We start from the raw sequence: 18,695 nt of genomic DNA on the forward strand, positions 1-18,695 counted from the left end.
TCTTTCACTTCTTTCCTGGCTATACCTTGTGGTTTGTATCGCGTACCGCACTTTTTATTTCATCACTTTACTTTATTTCTTGTCAGATTCGCACTTGAAAATAAACGTTCTGATCTTCCGTTGCGCTGCGTATATATAGCTCCTGTTGATCGAACTGCTACGCACGGTTGTATTCGAGCCAAATGGTGGCGGTCGGTTGATCGGTTTTGCAAATGCTCTTTTCGCTGTGGGCGCGCTTTTCAAATGTGCGTGCATTGCTGGGTGTTGGCGGCCTGTTTAAGTGTACTCGCGTTGCTTAGTATGGGCGCGCTTTTCAAAGCTACGCGCGTTGCTGTGTGTGGGGCGCTTTTCAATTGTGCGCGCGCAGCTGTATATCTCTCTCTCTAAATATAGGCTGCGCAGTCGCTGTTGCTCGAATTGCTACGCAGGGCTGTATTCCAGCAATATGGTGGCGGCCGGCTGATCGGCTTACCAAATCTTGCGTGCTTTTCTGTGTGGGATCGCTTTTAAATGTGCGCGCGATGCTGACTCGCGTCTGTCGTTCATATGCGACGACCAATTTTTGCCCCATAACTACTAAACTAGAAGAGGTAGAGCCTAAATACAATTTAATAAATTACAATACAAATTTTTGTAAGCATTTTCATAATTGAAAAGTTTGTTTTTATCTGAATAGACACATTATGAACTTTAATTGCATTATTGTTAAATTGCCAAAATTTAATTGCATAATTTGACAGAACTTCGCCATTATGAAAAGCAATATATTGCTTAACTTCCTATTCAGCTAGAATTATATTTGCCAACTAATTTGAAAACTAGCTAAATGTTAGTGTAATTAGTTAGAATTTTGTTTGCTAGCTAAATAAATAGCAAACGCAATTTCAAAACTAGCTGCATGTAATTTTGAAGCACATTACACATTTAATAAACTAAAATAGCTCTGGATTTAGCTGGAATTTCATTTGTAGCACAGTTAGTCCAATTTTTAGCTAAAATACATTGTTGACCTCAATTTACGGGTTGTGAATTTTAAAATATTTTACGCTTGCATACTTTTAGCATACATTGAATGCATTTCATTTCAATTCATGTTTATGCTTTACGCTTGTTGATTAAAAATATTATTTTTAAGCCAAAGCTACCCCGTTTACAATGTGGCCAAGTGGTAGAAGCCAAACTTGTTATCTGGGCGGGGGCGGCGGGTGCTGCGCAACAATTAAAACTATTTTGGCCAAAGCAATATTCGAAGCTGTTGCTAACGTAGCCAGTGGTTGTTGTTGTTGCTGTTGCTGCTGCTGCTGCTGCTGTTGTTGGCTAGCAACATTTCATTAAAAACGCCGACAGGGCTTGGCTCGAGGTCAAACCACAGCACACGCAATGGCAGCAGGTCAGGGATGCGGCGGAGGCGACAAGACAAAAGCTGATTACTTGCTGCAATAGCTGACAGGACATGGCAGGCGAGGCAGGGCAGGGCAGGGTAGGGCAGGCAACTAGGGATCAGTGACAGGGATTGCAGTTGCTTCGCTTGGGGGGGTTGGCAAACTACAGTTGTTGTTACGCTTGATTCGCCATTGAGTTTTGCTGGGGCGCAAGGCCGAGAGCTAAGGCTAAACAACAGCTGGTTACAGGCTGCTCTGGCACTAAACAATGTAAATTTATTACAACTAAACAGAGAGCGAGCTTTAAGATTAAATTTCATGCACTACTTGCATTCTTTCTTTTTATCCTTGTCTAGCTGCTTGCAAATATTCTGCATGCCAAATCCAGCTGGTGGTGGCTCGCTGTTTAGACTGGTGAGTCCGCCACTTGGTTCGCTGGCGTAGCGACCGCCGCGTGGTCCAGGTGGCGGAATTCGATCCGCTTGCAGTGCCTTCAATATCTCCGCTAGACTGGCTGCATCCAAATCTTCATAGAGATCATCATTAACTTGTAAAATCGGCGCATTAACACAAGCGCCCAGGCAGCTCCATTCAGTCAATGTGAACTGCATGTCCTTGGACGTTTCATTGTTCTCCAGCTTGAGCGTCGATTTGCATTGCTGCAGCAGCTCATCGCTGCCACGCAAAAAACAGGGCGTGGTCGTGCAGACCTTCAAGCAATATTTGCCCTGAGGCTTTAGCTTGAACATCGTATAGAAGTTGGCCACTTCCCATACCACAAAAGGTTCCATTTTAAGCATTTCCGCCACCTTATGTATTGCCGTTATGGGCAGCCAGCCATGCTGACGTTGCGCCAAGTCCAAGATGGGTATAACTGCTCCTCTTATCTCCTTCTCCGGAAACATCGATAGCACCTCCTTGGCCCTGCATTTGTTCTCATCGTTGAACTCAAACTCCAGCTTCTTATACATATTGGCGGCTGCGAGCTTAAGGCGCGTTTGGGTTTGGCATATGCCACGCACAAGGCGCGGCAGCAAATGCTTCGAATTCTGATACATTCTCAAATTCAAACTCTGCCTTTGTATGCGTGTGTGTGTGTTTATTATGTGTCTGTGTGTGTGTGCACGTTGTAGACTTGCTGCTTGACTGGCTTAAAAGCTTGTGCTAGCTAATGAGTTTCGTTGCCATGCTAACTATGTTTTAAGTTAATATCCCTTTTAAAATATATGCTAAATACAAAGGGCAAACGCTTATTAAATATTACAGCATAAATACAAAAATGTCTTTTGAAATGCATACTTTGAATATTTAGCAATAATTATTTTTGTATAAAATGCAGCAATACAATTTTGAATACTGTGGATTATCGCTTATAATTATTGCAACAAATATACCAAAATATATTTAAATACAGTGCACACTTGTTTTTAATGCACTACATTTTATTGTTTATTTTTTATCGCTAACAATTAATACTGAAACAATTAAAAAATAAAATTATATCTTAAATAAAGTGAGCAAGATAATAAAATATGCGCTCAGTGCAGTGCACACTAGCTAGTAGACATTGCTACATATATCAAAATATATATTCTAAATACAGTGGCCAATTGCTTTAATTTTCGTTCAAAATTCGAAATTCGCTACGCCGCGGTGTCTACCGATTGCTTAATCATAATTAAAGTCTATTCATTGTTTGAAACTTTTTATAAACAGCAATTAGCATGTTTAAACTTTTGTTTATTTATTGCTCAGAGGCAACTTGTTGCAATAAAAACTTGAACTGCAAACCGCTAGCGCATGTTTCTGGACTTTTTCAATAAAAATTAAGAGCAACTGTTAGGAGCGAAACTTTGGCTGGCTGCAAGCGCAAAGTTATAGAAATCTTTTCGCCTAGAGTCGAGTCGAGCGTATGGCCAACTTATGTATGAATTTGATATTGAAATTGCTGGCGCTTTGTTCATATTACGTGGAACTGTTTGAACGCAATCAAATTTGGCTAACAAAAAATACAAAGAGAGAGAGAGAGAGAGAGATAGCACCATGGCAACAATTGTCAGTTGATGCGTTGTTGGCGTCAATAACTAAACTGGCACAATATGTCAATCAGTATCCGATCCAACTGCTGCTGCTGCTGCTGCTGCTGCTGCTTCCATGGGCAACTCTAGAGCAGCTACTCGCACTACTCTCAATGTGTTGGCAATTGCGCAAATTGTTCAAATTGCATGCTTCGTCTAATTGGCAATATATAGCGAAAAAGAGAGCGCAACAACAAAGTGCGAAAGAGAGAGAGAGGGAGCTGCGCACTCAATCACTTTGATGGGAAGGCCACTGTTGTTATCAACACCTGTTCTGCCTGTTGTTACACCTGCCTGCATTTTTACAGCTTTTAATGTGCCACAATGCCAACAGTAGCTGCCACTTCCCTTTGCCCCACTTGGCTGTTTGCGCGTAATTCAACAAAGTGTCTAATAAAATTGTGCAATAACCGATAATGGATAATGTGCCATTAAAATTGCCATTGTTAGCAGCTCACATGTGCGCTAAAGTTTAACGTTAAACAATGGCCAAATTGCAATCAAAAAAAGATCTCAACACACATAGGGACACTGAAAGAGAGAGAGAGAGAGAGAGAGAGAGAGAGAAGGAGACTGAGCGCTTTTCAAGTGTTTTTTATGTTTTATGTGCTGCTGCTGCTGGCACAGCAAATTAATTGAACTTGTAGTTAAAATATAGCAAATTAATTGCTTAACATGAAATTTGATGCTTGCGCAGATTTATAAGTATGTTTTATTTCTAGCTATAAGTAGTAGTAGTAAAATAGCAAAAAAATAATAGAAAAGCAATCACTACGTATGCGCAATATTTTTGACAAACTTTTAAAGCTGAAAACATTTGATTTTTACAAACGTAAGTTGTTGAAATTAATGAGTCTAAAGTATAGTTTATACAACCGTTAATTAGCCCTCAGCAGTCTATTTAGGTATTTTAAAAGAAAACAGTAACATTTGCTAAATAATTTGAATAAGTTAAAGTTTTAAAGTGAAGTGTAAATAAAATAATTTTAATAATAATAATAAAGACTCAAGACTTCAGATTTAGTAATTTCTGGTTACAAATTTAAATGCTGCATAAAAAGGAAAAATAAGAAAATGTAGAGTTTTCTTTTTACGAAATATTTACAAAAGCTACAATGAACTTTAAATTTATGCGTTGTCTCGTTAGTTTAAATATTGTTAAAAATAAAAATAAATAGTTATTATATATACGTAATTTAAATATATAAATATGGCTTAAAAGTTAAATATCAGCCAGCTCCGCTCTTATCTGTTCAGGTCTTAGCGCTCTATGCGAATTCGGATTTGGTGCTGCAGCTGGCGCCTCCTGTCGCCGCCAATTGGCAACAGGACGCAGATGTCTTGGCGGCGTCGCATGGCCAAGCGGACGCTGTTGATAGTAATGCTTGTGTATGGTGACCGGACGCAGATTGAGCTTCAGCTGCTCGGCGCGTTTGTTGGCCAAACGGCGCTTGTACTCGATGGCGGCTACGCTATGCTTAACACCAAAGATTAGGTGAAGAAAAGGCTTGACCAGCACACTCAAGGCAACAAAGCCAATGAAACCAAACACTGCAGGCGAGATGAGCGTAAAGAGAAAGACGCCCAAAGTAAAAGGATTGAGCACAGTGAAGAAAGCAACGAACTTGACAAAAGGATAAAGCACATGGCCCATATGATGAAACCACTCTTTCTTCTTCTTCTTGAAGTAGGCATTGTGACGTAGCAAGTATTTGATTTTGCTAAATGGGGCGGGGCTGGTGGGCGTGGCGGGGCGCTTGGTGGTTTGCAGCTGCAGCAGCAACTGTTGCTGCGGTGTTGCCGCATGCGCTGCATAGTGATGCGGCTGCTTTGTAGGATTAGCAAAGATCAGATGAGCAGGTTGTCCTAGACTCTGAGGCTTTGTTGTTTGCTTGCGTCGCTTGCGTTTCTTTTTCTTTTTGTCGCCCTTTTGTTTTTTCTTTTTGCGCTTCTTCTTGCCGCGCTTACGTTTGCGCTTACGTCGCTTGCGTATGCGCTTACGTCGACGTTGAATGCGCTTACGTTTGCGCTTATTGCTGCCCTTGGCGCGTGTGGACTCCTCAGGCTCATCCGCCGCTTTGGACTGATCTGGCTCTTCAAAGCTTGCCGCCTGTTGTTGCTGCAGCTCCTTGTCCAGCTGCTTGATAAGCTCAAAGGGTTTGGGGCTGCTTGTTTGCTGCTCCAGCTGCAGCAGCTGCGGCTCCAACTGCTTCAGCGGCTCGTAGCTCACATTCAGTCGCTGCGTCTGCTGCAGCTGCTCCAATTGCTGCAGCCTTAACTGCTCAGCCAAGTTGAAAGGCTTCACTGTAGTCGTGTGCTGCAGCAGCTCCTGCAGATCCTGCTGCAATTGTTGTGCAATGCGTAACGGTCGCCGCGTTGTTATGAGCACCACTTGCTCCTGCTGCCGCTTGCCACGCCTACTGCTGCCCAGTTGTGCGCACAAAGTTTCATAAATGTGTGCGAAATTTAAAATTGTTGTTGCTGTTGTGTCCTTTGCCGCGCTAAACTCGAACTTTGCTAATCCATCACGCCTCTGCTCTGCTGTTGGCTGTGGCTGCTCCTTGGCCTGACGACTGCTGCGTGCTCGGCCACAGTTTTGTAAAATCAACAAAAAATATAACAAACTTGCTAACACTTGCCATGCCAACATGTTGGGTGGTTGGCTGGTTGGTTGGTTGGTTGGGTGGTAACTACAACTGTGAATTCAGTTTTATGTTTGATTTAATTTTCAACTTTTGCGCTCGACTAGCAAACTTCAACTGACGCTTCGCTCACTGCCCATTGCCACTTCATCAGCTCACTCGCTGCGTCTGTCCGTCCAGCAGTCAGTCAGTCACTTAGTTGCCCTAAGAACTTGCCACAACTTGTTGAGCATTGGCCCCAAATACAGTTTTCTGTTTTCATTTTTGTTATTCTTTTTCGCTTCTCGGTTTGTTTGTCAAGTTTCTTCTGCACTAAAAGTAAAATTTATTACTGGGGCCGCCTTTAGAAACATCAACAGCGCGTTATGACAAAAATTCTACAACTTGCATTTAACAACTTGTAAAGCACTTAATTATGTTTTGGGCACAACTTGCTAAGCAACTAAATTGACAAGAAGCATGAAAATTGGTGTTGATTTTCGGTGAAAACGAGAGCGCTGGACTAACATAACACAAATTATTTGGCTGTGGCAAGTGGCAAGTGGCAGTGGCAGTTAAGAAAATTCTAAAGACTTGTCAATTTGAGGGAAAGTGTGCTGAGTGGCCAATTGCGGCAGTTAACGAACATTTTTGAGGCTTTAGCTTGAGCTCTGAACTGACCAATTTATTTTAGTTGTGTTTTTGTCAAAGCTTTGATTAGAGTCTACAAAAGTTATATATTGGTTGTTGTTGATTTTGCAATATTTAATACTTGTTATTATTTCTATAACTTTGTTTAATATTATGCAATTTTATTTACATTTTTATTGCTAAAAGGCAAAGCTAAACAGTGGCAATCATTTTTATTTTTGTCTCTTTTTGAATAATTGAATACTAATTAAATTAGTTCTATTAAGTAAAACGTAGCTGTAATTGAGTCTTCATTACTGTTGTTGCTTTTTATTTCCAATTATAATATTTTCATTTGCCTGCATTTTATTCAAGTCTCATGCACTGTCTAAACGAAAAACAAATATTCAAGAGCTTTTCGTGTAAACTTCACAAAATGTAAAATGTAAAACAAACATGCAAAACAAAAGAATTTTCTGACAGTTTTCACAAATTCTGCAGAAATTTGATTTCACTGCAAACAAAAGTTCGATTTTGTTTGCAAAGTGCGTTTTAATTTAAAAATAAGCAACTGCGTTGAATTTACAGTCAAAAAATTTAACTAAAATTTACTACTAGTGTAAAAATGTTGGCCATTTACAAAGATTTCTGTGTTTTCTATTTAATGTGCACCTTTTGCTTTGGCATATTGGATTTTGCCTATAGCCGCCATAACTGCGATTTGCTTTGCTGGCGTGAGCTCGTTAGCTCAACTGATAAACCTTTGCTGGTTCTGCTGCTCTTAGGGGGCACTAAAATATTGTTAATATTGCTATTAACGCTGCTTAGCTATGCAGACGAACCGAGTATCTCGAGCCCAAGGATTGAGCCCTCCATAGCGTCGATAAAGCGTCGCTATTGTCGCTTTATTTTAATGCGCCTGCTGGAGGCGCGCAGGAAGTCGCTGCTGCTGAAAGAAGCAGACATAGTGCAAGGACATGCTAGACTACAGCAGGCCATAGCAATATTTAGACGAGATGCACGCAAGTTGAACGAACGCACAGATCTGCAGCTGTTGATGCCATTGCAACAAGTGTTGCATGTGGATGAGATAGAGGAGTGGCAGCTGCTTAGAAGGTTCAAGGAATACGCTCGAGTGCGTGAGGTGGATCTTTATAGATTGGTGCGGGCTAATCCTTGAAGTCAGATTTAATTTGATTTTGAATTGTATAGTAAATAACACGGCTAAATTTTATTAAAGCTAAAAGTTAAAAAAAAAATTCCAGCAAAAAATATTTATGATTAAATTTCATAACTTTTTTTTTTAAATATTAACGTTATTTTGCAGTAAACCTTTCAAAAAAGATTAAAAGCAAAAGCTTTCCAAGAAATTGTATTATTAAAGTTTTCAATTTCAGTAGAGAAAATTTACATTTTAAATTATATGTTCGTAGTTATTGTTGAGAAACATTTTATTAAAGCTAAAACTTAAGAGAAAAAAAATATGTTGGTTGTCAAAGACAAAATTTAAAAACAACTAATTGGTCGCAATTCCATTGAATTTGCATGCAAACAAAGTTCCAAGAAGCTTAAAAAAACATTAAAACATGACATGATTTTCATTTGTACTTATATTGTAAAAAGTTGTGCGCCTGAGAATTTAAAATATACAGAACATTTGTTGTAGCGACCTACTTTCTTTCACTTTTACAACTAAACTCTCCCACGCTAAGCAGTCGCTTATTTAAAGCAGACGCTCGCTGCCTTAGCGCTGCAGCAGCGCAGCTTAAACGATGCGCCTCTGCAGTTCTGCCTGGATCCCTGCCTCTAATGGAATATTCCGTCATGCAGCTGAGCTGAAGCGCTCTCTCAACGATTTGATTTGCCTGCGTCGCTGCCTCAGCGCTCAAGCTGCGCAGCTTACACGAAGCGCTCTCAGTAGCTCTGCTTGGATCGCTGCCTTAGCGCTTAAGCATGCAGCTGAGCTGAAGTGCTCTCTTAACGATTAGAATTGTGTGCGTCGCTGCCTTAGCGCTTAAGCAGCGCAGCTGAGCGTGGGAAAAAAGAGTTACACTCCCCTCAAGACCACGTGGGCACTAAGCAAAAAAAAAAAGGTCGCTTTGACTTTGACTAAGCTTCAAAATCAACATGAGTGACTTGATTATGAACTGCCAAGGAAACAAATACTTTGCATATTAAATTTGTATTGTGTTTTCAATTATTTTGCAGTCTGCAAATCACACTAAGTTAAACAAGTCAGTTCATGGTTAATATTATTAAAGCGCCTGCGTGAATACTTTTTTCCAAGTGCATTAAATTGCGCTTTTAATTGTTATAAGGTTTGCAAATCAAATTAAAGTTGTGTGTATAGTGTTAAATAATTAAAGTACGCCCACGCACATGATCATTACCAACACTGCAGGATTAACATGCCCGCCAATATCAGCTGTTAATGGCGCTCTTAATGGCGCTGTTAATTCAATTACTCTTCAACCGTTCGCGTGTGCATTCCTTTTTTTTCAAGTCCTAACAAGTGTGTTTAAATTGTGATTAAATAGTGTTTTCCAATGACTTAAAGCCTGCAAATCAAATTAAAGTTGTGTGCGTAGTGTTTGCGTAATGTTTGCCATTTAATTAATGGTGTAAATAAATTGCATGTGAGTACAACAACAAATCTAAGGGCTGCTGGAGCCCGACTTTAGTTGGTGGGCGCACAATTGAGAGAGCGAGCGAGAGAGTGCACACAAAAAATTGTTTTTCTGGCCGGTGACAATTGTGCGTGTAGAGTTAACAAAGCGAAAACTTTGTAAACGGTATCCGCTTTATATCAAAATATAAAAAATTACTGCTTTTAGACATGTTTGACAAAAGTTCCGTACGTCGCAAACACACACAGCGCGCCCGGCTAGAGATGTGAGCAGAGTTAAGCCGCGCTGTATGAAAGAGAGAGACAGTTAAGCACGCGTGAGCACGAAAATAGCGAGAGACTTGCAAATTGAAAGCAACAACTAAAGCGGCTGGGCAGAATAACTGTTCTTAGCGTAGCGCGCGCTGTCGCGTCGCTGTCACCGAATTTCTTATCTTGCTTACGTGCCTGTTTCGTATGCAGTGCTTGCGCTTTGCTTAATTACGCTTTCGCTTTTGCATCGTTTTACATGTGTGTGCAGGTGAGCAATAAAAAGCTGACTGCTGTGTGGGTGGACAATTAACTAGCAATTAGCTTTTGATATGTAGATCTGTTTGAGCTGCGCTCTCTCTCTTTCTCTCTCATATTTTAGCTGACAGCACTATTAATGACACTTTGTATTATTTATTGTGAGTTTTATATTATTTATTGAAATTTCTGAGCACGACACATCTCTAGCTGCTACACACACATATTTACCTACATTCAAACAATAGCAAGTGTGAGACAGAGAACAAAATATAATTGCATAAATCAAACTCAAACATGCATCATGAAAAATCGCATTAATTTATCTGCTCAGTGCGCCAGCCATGCAGCCAGCCCACTGCCTATGGCATAACCATTTGCTATATGTTACCACCAAACCCAGACCCACCCAAACACCCAACCACCCACCCACGCCGCTGACATGAAGCGCGCAAAGGCGCTGTGTAACATATCCGCTTATGTCAATTTTTGTTGTTCTTGTTACTCACACACTCGCACACACTTGGAAGTCGTGAACTCGACGGCATCATCAAGAGGAGCACTACACTGGGTGCCAGTTGTAACTTCTCACTGTCAGTTTTGGCTTTCAATGTTTGTCACAGCTGTCCGTCCGTCCGTCCGTCCGTCTGTCTGTCTATCTATCCCGGTTTTGTTTGTTTAAATGCTACATTTACTTTATGGATTGTTGCTATATTTTTTCTTCAACTTGCTGCAAAACATAAAAAACAAGCCCGGAGCGTATAAATTGCACGTCAATTTCTATACACAGAGCGGAGCGGCAGTCGCAGCTGCTTGGGCGGCACTTGACTGATGTGGATGCTTCACAACTTTGCTGCTTTTTAATAACTTGCCACGCTCTCCACACACTCACATAGAGAGGACTAATGCGCTAATAACCTGGGCTCGTTTTATTTGCTGCTCTCTCGCTTTAAATTCGTGCTGCGCTCTCTACATAGTTAAAAATTCTTTGTAATTGGATTGCTTCATCCTAAAGCTGACCCAGGCCTGTGCCTGGGTGCTGAGCACATTTTTTATGGCCACGTTGCTGTGGCGGCGTCGGTCACGTCAAAAAGGATTTTACAGTTGACGCGTACAAACCAAAGCTGAAGTCCTTTTTTTTCTGCTCTAGGCCCACACACATGTGTGTGTCCTGGAGTGAGGGCTTTGCTAGCTTGAAGTGATGATATGTTTCATTTCACACGGCAAACGCTTTTTCGGCAATCCTTTCGACCGCACTCAGACATGCCCATACCCAAACTCGTTACGCTTCGGTTTACGGTTTTCGTTACGTATCCGTATCCTGTATACGCCTGCTTGCCTTAAGCGCCGAGATTTATGTTTTCTTGTAAACAAAATAACGTGCATGCTTCAAGGACTCTCGCCTCTACATAGTCCGAAGCCAACGCGTGAGCTGACATTAGGATTAGGCGTGTTATAGTCCGCCCCTGCCCCATGCCCAAGCCTATTCGATTTACTTTCAATTCCTCTGCTCAAAATAGAAAGCAAAAAAAATTGTGTGCAGCTGTGTGTGTGTGTGTTGTTAACAATGCTTATTAATTATTTACACACATATGAGGCCTGACTAAACTTTGAGTAGCTTTAAATACAAAAAAAAAGAGTTTAATTTTCAGCGCACGCAAGATTTTGGGGCAGTATTTTAATATTTAAAAGAATTTAAATTTAACTTAAATAATGTGCAAAGCTGCAAAAAACATTTATTTAAACAGCTCAATTGTTTTAATCAACAAGATTTGTTTGCTCAAAATTTATTTAAACATTTATTTAAATTTTTATCAATAGCAGATATCAAGATTTGTTTGCTTAAAACTATTTGATTTGTTTTGTTATCGATGAAACAGTTTAAATACTTTCTTTACTACTAATTTTCTTAGTAGTAGTCGTCTACTACTACTACTAATACTATTACTACTACTACTACTACTTCTAATTTATAGTCGCACACTCTCGTAGCAGAAATAAATTTAAATACAAAATCTCAAGCAACTTAAATTTATAGTAAAGTAAATTTAAATTTATAACAAATAGTTACCTATTTGTTGAGCCTAAGAAATGCGTTTACATAAATTTGCTTATCTTTAAATACTTTAGCTTGAAACTAAATTTAGCAATTTGCATTAAGCTTCTTTCATTTAAAAACCTCAAGGCTGTATAATTTCTAGTTTAGATTCTTATTTATTTAAACTATAAATTGGCTTAAAATGCTGTCTAGACGTTAAAAATGCTGCAAACCCACCCACACCCCACCCCCAAAGAAATTTATTATGCCACATACGCATACACGTGGGGGCAGGGGCAGGGGGCAGCTTATTGTGTGGCAAGCAGAAGACAGAGACTAAAGCCTCAGGCTGTCACTGTCAACTGAGTTTTGTATTTTGCAGACACATGCAAATATTCTAATTTGCATATGTTTAAGCAAAATACTACGAAAAAGTTCGTTGTGTCTATGTGTGTGTGTGTGTGTGAGATGATTGTCGTGAAATAGGCATTTTTATAAAGAGCAAGACAAAATATACAACGCACGTTGCTCATACGCCGCGTTGCGCCACAGGTGGAAAAACGCACAAACTTTTGGCAAGAACAAAGCGTAAAAAGAAAATACAAATAAAATTGCCCAACGAACAGCATGTCAAGCGGAAATTGCGCACAACAAAGTCCCAGTTGGCCAACACCCATCCTTTGCCCCCCTTTGCTGCTGCCGCCTGGTTTCAGTTACATGTTTGCCTTAGCTTTGGCTAATTGAGCAAATCGTTTAACGATTTCTGCCAACAGCGCGCCGCCCCCACTTCCGGCGTAATTATAAATCAATTGCCAGAGCGTAAGCGTATTTACTTTTGCATTTCATGCTCAAGCTCAATCCCAATCCCAAACGCAGTCGCAGTCGCTGGCCCTCAACTCTAACTAGCCGCGACTCCGAACTTTGAGTTGCGTGACATTTGCCAAAATCCTTGGGGCGATTTTTCTGCTTGTTTTCCGCGCTTTTTCTTTTTTTTTTTGCAGTCAGCGCCAGACGACAAGCAGCCCTCGCTCACCTCAGATACAAAACTTCAAACCAAAGGCGGCGCGTTTTTTGAGATTCGTTCACATTTGCACGGCTGCTGCTTTGCTCGGCTTTTTTTTGCTGTGCGTTCTGCTCCTGCCAAAAAAAAAAAAGAAAAGCTATTTAAAGTTTGTCACAAAGTTTGTCTCTTTAAAACAAAATATAAATTCGCAAAAAATTTAAATTTTGCTGTGCACTCTAGAAATATTTATTTGAAATAAATTTATCAAATATTTGAAAACATAAATTGTATGAAAACTCTTAATTTTTATGAATAATTTATACTTTATTTTGAGCTTCTAGGCAGCTCAATATTTGTCATATATTTTTATTAATTAACTGGCTTTTATGCATTTTAAGAACTTTGCATTTCTCAATCGAAATGAAAATTTACTATCAACTGCAAGCGTATTCATGTATCATAATATTTTGCAGCTTTTCATTTCCTTATTGCTTGTTTCGTTTGCTCTGCGCTTTTCAATTTCTTGTGGAATTTATTTCATGCAGAAAAGCAAATTTCATAACACACAGCACAGAGAAAAAAAAAACGAAATGGGAGCAGACTGTAAACCAAACCCATTTCCCCCAATACGCGCAGTGCCACGCCCACCAGTGCCAAGTGAAAAATTTATAATATATGTGTCTGTCGTCCGTATACTCAATAATGCTCCTTATGTGTCTATAGATGTTATTGTTGCAATATCTATATATTAGCGATGAGACTTCTGCGTTATACGGTTTGCACCACGCAAAGTTTTCTTGTCGTAAAATTTTTGGCTATGTAAGTTGAGCCAGGGCCGGACGCTGATTCCTGTATCGCGGCATTTATGTGGCCTGGAGATTTAGCGTGTGGATTTATATAGATTTGGAAAGTACGCCTTGTTCAGAGAGTATAATGCATTGTCTTGCCAGACATTCAGATTGCAGTACAGTCGAATTGCAGCAGAGGTAAACCGATGTGGGGCATGTAGAATCGGCTATGGTATGCTCAAAGGAGACAAAACAGAGACTGAGGAGAATTAACATGACAAAGCAGGAAAACAAGCCAATACTGCGCCTAGACTTACGTCTTAATAAGAATAATGAATTGTGCAATTAGCTATCTGTCAAAGTCGTCTCAACTCCTCGATACACCATAGTCCGCCGCTTGCTGTGCTTGTTAGCATTTGTGCATCAATAAGAACTTGCACTCGATCTCTAGAGAGCTCGTTTGGCTCGTCCTTGTGCAGCCTCGTGTTTTGACTGTGCACGGCTGTGTGCTTGGTTGCTGCCTGGGACTTTTGGCTTGTGGGGATCAGAGTTATCGCTGTAGGGTAGCTCAACTATAGAACCTCTAATTCATATCTAATGTCTAATTTATTGGTTTTGGGTTTGTTGTAGGTTTTGCTCTTTTTTTTTTTTTTTTGGTGGGGCTATTCTCTCCACTACTTCTTAGCTTAGTTAGCTCTTACTTCATTCACTACACTTTTGACTCTTATTGCCTGTGAGTGATAACAGACACAGAACGCCTGGGACAACTCGCAAACTCTCAAATATGAGGATTGCAGATGCGGACACTCAGGATAAAGTTGAATGATTTGGTTGGTACTGCTCACCATACGCTATATCACTCAGACTGCCTGGCAGTGATATAGAGACGCTTAGATGCCAGAGAAACGCTCTCGCAACTCGCAAGGAACAGAGCGAGAGAGAGAGCGAGTAGGGTAGTGGGAGTCGGAAGTAAAAATAACTCAGCGATTTCCTTTGGATTAAACACGCAATGCAAATTTCAATGCTTAATATATTGCAAATTTTTCTTATTGTATATCAGGAAAGTTTGCATATTGTTTGGCCAGCTCTGCTTCCTTCATAGTTTTAAATTAAAAAATTAAGATATTAATTTGTTGTGATTGTGATTAGATATGATATAGTACGTTCTGAAGCATGGTAAACTTTTTGAACAGTATTTATTACTTAAAAAATTGTTAGACTATCGCTCGATGATATTAATATCATAGTACATTTGTCGATCTCTTAGTGATATGCATTAGGTTAGAGTTGATTGGAGCATTTGGATGATGCAACAAAAACTTAAAAATTTCGCAAAAATAAATCTTTTAGGATAATACTATTGAATTTAGTATTGAATAAGACAGAATTATTCTTTGTATTAAGCTTATATTGGATTGGTTGCTCTAAGGCCTAACTATATCGATAGTGTGTGTTTATATATATATTAGAACTTATCGATATAATGGTGCAATTGATTAGAATATCATAAATATATATAAACTAATAGTTATTCAATTATAAAGTAATAAAGCATGTGGAGCTTAATAACTCTCAATATGCTGAGAACTAAAAGCTAGATTATAGTTGATAAGTGAAAATTGGAGTAAAAAATAGTATTGTGTGTGTGGTTAAATAGATGTGGGGACGTACTAGATTAATCTCTTTATGTTAGACTACTATATAAAGTGAATATATTATAAATTGTAAAATAATTAATGAAATTATAATATTAGGAGGGATTATATTTATCTGGATTAGCTTAAACTAAATAGAATATATTTAAATAAATGTGTATATGAATTCTAGCTAAAAATAAATTAAAAATATTGTTAAACTAACTAGACGACTATTTAAACTTAAAACAGAATGAAAAAGTATTTGTCATGAGAGAAATTATTTTAATTTTATAGATAATGTTAGAAATCGCTTTAAGAAACCTCAATATTATGAAGTCATATGCAAAACACTCAATTAGATGATAGATTCTTAGTATCAAAAAGATTTGCTTTAAATTACATTACCTAGTATATTCAAAGAAGGCTAGCATGGATGACTATACTGATTAATTAATATTACTACTAAGCATTACAAAATAAAATAAACAGCTGAATAGTTAGAAATTCTACTTAATTTATTGATTTTAATGAGCCATACTTACAATTTATTATATTTAATTATATGTTTAATTTGTAATTGATTTTTGCTTGCGAAGTTTTGTCTTTTATACAGAGTTTGCTCTGATTCTGTTTTTTAATTATAAAATTAAAGAAGGATAGAGTTAATAAAATTTAATTGGCTGTACTGCAGGGTAACTAAAAAAAATCTATGCATCGATTTCTATTTCCTATGCCTTCATTTTCTATTGCAAACTCATGGCCCCCAGCCTAGGCTCATGCATTCTTTTATGCCATTTAATAAACAATCCTCAAGTGTCATGTTGGATTTGCAGTTATTACACAATAACTGATTTATGTTATATTTATTACCAGTTGAGCTATTGTCAACTGTGGAATTTGCACAATGCGATGGAAATTTTCTTATTGACAGCGTGAAGAAAAGCGTTTGCCACCAATGACATGATGTATATCCATTACATGCGATGGCATAGAGTCCTGGCTAGAGTCCTGGCACTCGCTAGTAAAACTTACTTGCGCTTTACTAACTACACAATGCTCTCTCTGCTCATATAAATCGCAATACATATAAAATATAGTTACCAATATTTTATAACAGGAAATCCGTTATTTATACGCATATTGTATCTGTTTGGTTGAGTGGCGCTGGGGCTGGGGGTTGGGATTGGGATTGGGGGGTTAAGGTTGCTGCTGTAACAGAATCTCTTGGTAAATATGAATGAATGTTGTTTGCATGTCGACTCTGTCGTTTGTCGCTCGTCGAGTGTTGAGTGTCAAGCAACGACGGTCGGTCGTTCAGTCAGTTGTATCTTGTATCGATGCCACGCCCGCGCTCCTGCCCCTTCTCACACTGCTTGCTGCCTGCCTCTCGATTTTGTAGCGGCAAAATCCTTATGAATTGGCTACAATTTTATTTATTATTACTCTTTCTATTTTGCTGCATTGCCACTGCTTTGCCATACTCAAATCTCCTCTCGTATTTCTATGGCACTCTCGACTTGTTTTTGAACCACACACACACACACAGACAAAACGATGACGTTCCCAAGGCAATTCCATTATGGCTTCTCCACAATCCGTTGGCAAATTGCAAAGCGCACAATTGATATTGGCTCGACGCTTTTTTCTTCTGCTTCTTCATCTCACAAACAAAGTGCCAATACTTCTTTTACTTTTACTTCTTCACTTGCCGCTGCTTTCTCTTCCTCTTCCTCTGCCAACAACAATGAGCTGGGCAGAAAACTTTAAACGTTTGTCAACATCAATAATTGGCCCCAAAAGTAATTACATTGCTTTACTTTACTCTCATTTCAGTGCTGAAGCTTACAGAGAGCGCCAATTGACAGTAGTAAGTAATAATAATATGTATATTTTAATTATTAACCAATTATACAGTTTAATATGCAAAGTATTTGTTTGCTTGGTTATTCTTAATCAATGTCGTTCACGCTAACTTTGCTGTTTAGTCAAAGTCAAAGCGCACCTTTTGTTTTTGCTTAGAGACCACGTGAGTTTACTTACTCTCTCTCTTTTTCCCACGCTCAGTTGCGCTGCTTAAGCAGCGACGCGCACAATACAAATCGGTGAGAGAGCGCTTCGGCTTAGCTGCATGCTTAAGCGCCAAGGCAGCGATCCAGGCAGAACTGCTGAGAGCGCTTCGTGTAAGCTGCGCTGCTTGAGCGCCAAGGCAGCGACGCGCACAATACAAATCGTGGAGGGCGCGCTTCGGCTCAGCTGCAGTGGTTGAGCACTAAGGCAGCGATCCAAGCAGAATTGTAGAGAGCGCTTCGGCTCAGCTGCGCTGCTTGAGCGCCAAGGCAGCGACGCACACAATTCAAATCGTTGAGAGAGCGCTTCGACTGCCTGAGCACTAAGGTAGCGAAGCAAACAATTCAAACCGTTAGAGAGCGCTTCGGCTCAGCTGCGCTGCTTGATAACTAAGGCAGCGATCCAGGCAGAGCTGCTGACAGCGCTTCGTGGAAGCTGCACTGCCTGAGCATTAAGGTAGCGAAGCAAACAATTCAAACCGTTAGAGAGCGCTTCGGCTCAGCTGCGTTGCTTGATAACTAAGGCAGCGACCCAATCGGAACTGCGAAGAGCGCTACGGCAGCGACGCACACAATTCAAATCGCTAAGGGCAGCAGCATATGCAATTATACAACATGTGATAGTCTTTTTGTTTGTTTTTGTTTTTGTGTTTGTGTGCGAGCTCAAATTGGAGCTATATGTGCCTGCGTACCTGTAATCTGCACAACAAATCCGATTAAATGCAAATGCTGGCAGCCAACAGTCGTCGCAATCGTCAACGCAGACGCTGGAGCTGACGGACGCTGCCAGTCCCCAGGGCAGCAACCCCCAACTACCAGCGCCGGCAGAGCTTAGTTGCGTAAGTTATATATCAGCAACAGAATTCAACATTCAAGTGGCCAGCACGTTGTCCAGCCGCAGCAGCAGTTCAGGTGAGCATCTAATTTACAAACTTGCTCATTCCTTGTCTATTTCTGGCAAATTCTAATTATGCCCGTCAAGTGTGCTGCTTGGATAAGGGCACAATATGTTAACTGATGTGTTATGACTGTTAGTATAAGTAGCTGCTCGAAAAGGCTTTAAAGCTATTCAAAGTAATTGTTGAAGCGCATAATATTAACTGTTTACGTTCTGATATGCAGCACCCTAGACTAAGCTCTGTTTATTAATAATGCAGCTGCAGCAGCTTCTGATGCTGTTGCTGGTCATATTGCCAGCAATATGTATATGTATTGGTGGCGGCATGTTGAGTGTATAGCTAAACTATATATTGCTTAAAACTGCTGCCAAGTGCTTGGGCCATAAAAACTCATTTTGGCCATTAACGGTCGACGACAGT

General features: G+C 39.7%; 3 protein-coding genes across 3 annotated transcripts; 1 reads left to right on the forward strand and 2 right to left on the reverse strand.

The window, feature by feature from the left end:
- Window positions 1-1,625: 1,625 nt before the first annotated feature.
- On the reverse strand, window positions 1,626-2,541 carry LOC108599076 (NADH-quinone oxidoreductase subunit E). The gene has a single exon (XM_017985864.1). The coding sequence runs from the start codon at window positions 2,438-2,440 to the stop codon at window positions 1,706-1,708; it is 735 nt and encodes a 244-aa protein (XP_017841353.1). The 5' UTR covers window positions 2,441-2,541; the 3' UTR covers window positions 1,626-1,705.
- A 2,137-nt stretch (window positions 2,542-4,678) lies between these two features.
- LOC108599132 lies at window positions 4,679-6,110 on the reverse strand. The gene has a single exon (XM_017985920.1). The coding sequence runs from the start codon at window positions 6,108-6,110 to the stop codon at window positions 4,683-4,685; it is 1,428 nt and encodes a 475-aa protein (XP_017841409.1). The 3' UTR covers window positions 4,679-4,682.
- Window positions 6,111-7,302: 1,192 nt separating this feature from the next.
- Window positions 7,303-7,962, forward strand: LOC108599276. Its single transcript, XM_017986073.2, has one exon. The coding sequence runs from the start codon at window positions 7,337-7,339 to the stop codon at window positions 7,889-7,891; it is 555 nt and encodes a 184-aa protein (XP_017841562.1). The 5' UTR covers window positions 7,303-7,336; the 3' UTR covers window positions 7,892-7,962.
- The last annotated feature ends 10,733 nt before the right edge of the window (window positions 7,963-18,695 follow it).

The sequence above is a fragment of the Drosophila busckii genome, chromosome 3L (assembly GCF_011750605.1).
Source record: "Drosophila busckii strain San Diego stock center, stock number 13000-0081.31 chromosome 3L, ASM1175060v1, whole genome shotgun sequence".
Classification (NCBI taxonomy): domain Eukaryota; kingdom Metazoa; phylum Arthropoda; class Insecta; order Diptera; family Drosophilidae; genus Drosophila; species Drosophila busckii.

Coding starts and splice junctions, on each gene's coding strand:
- LOC108599076 (XM_017985864.1), bottom strand. CDS start 2,440: ATGTATCAGAATTCGAAGCATTTGCTGCCGCGCCTTGTGCGTGGCATA.
- LOC108599132 (XM_017985920.1), bottom strand. CDS start 6,110: ATGTTGGCATGGCAAGTGTTAGCAAGTTTGTTATATTTTTTGTTGATT.
- LOC108599276 (XM_017986073.2), top strand. CDS start 7,337: ATGTTGGCCATTTACAAAGATTTCTGTGTTTTCTATTTAATGTGCACC.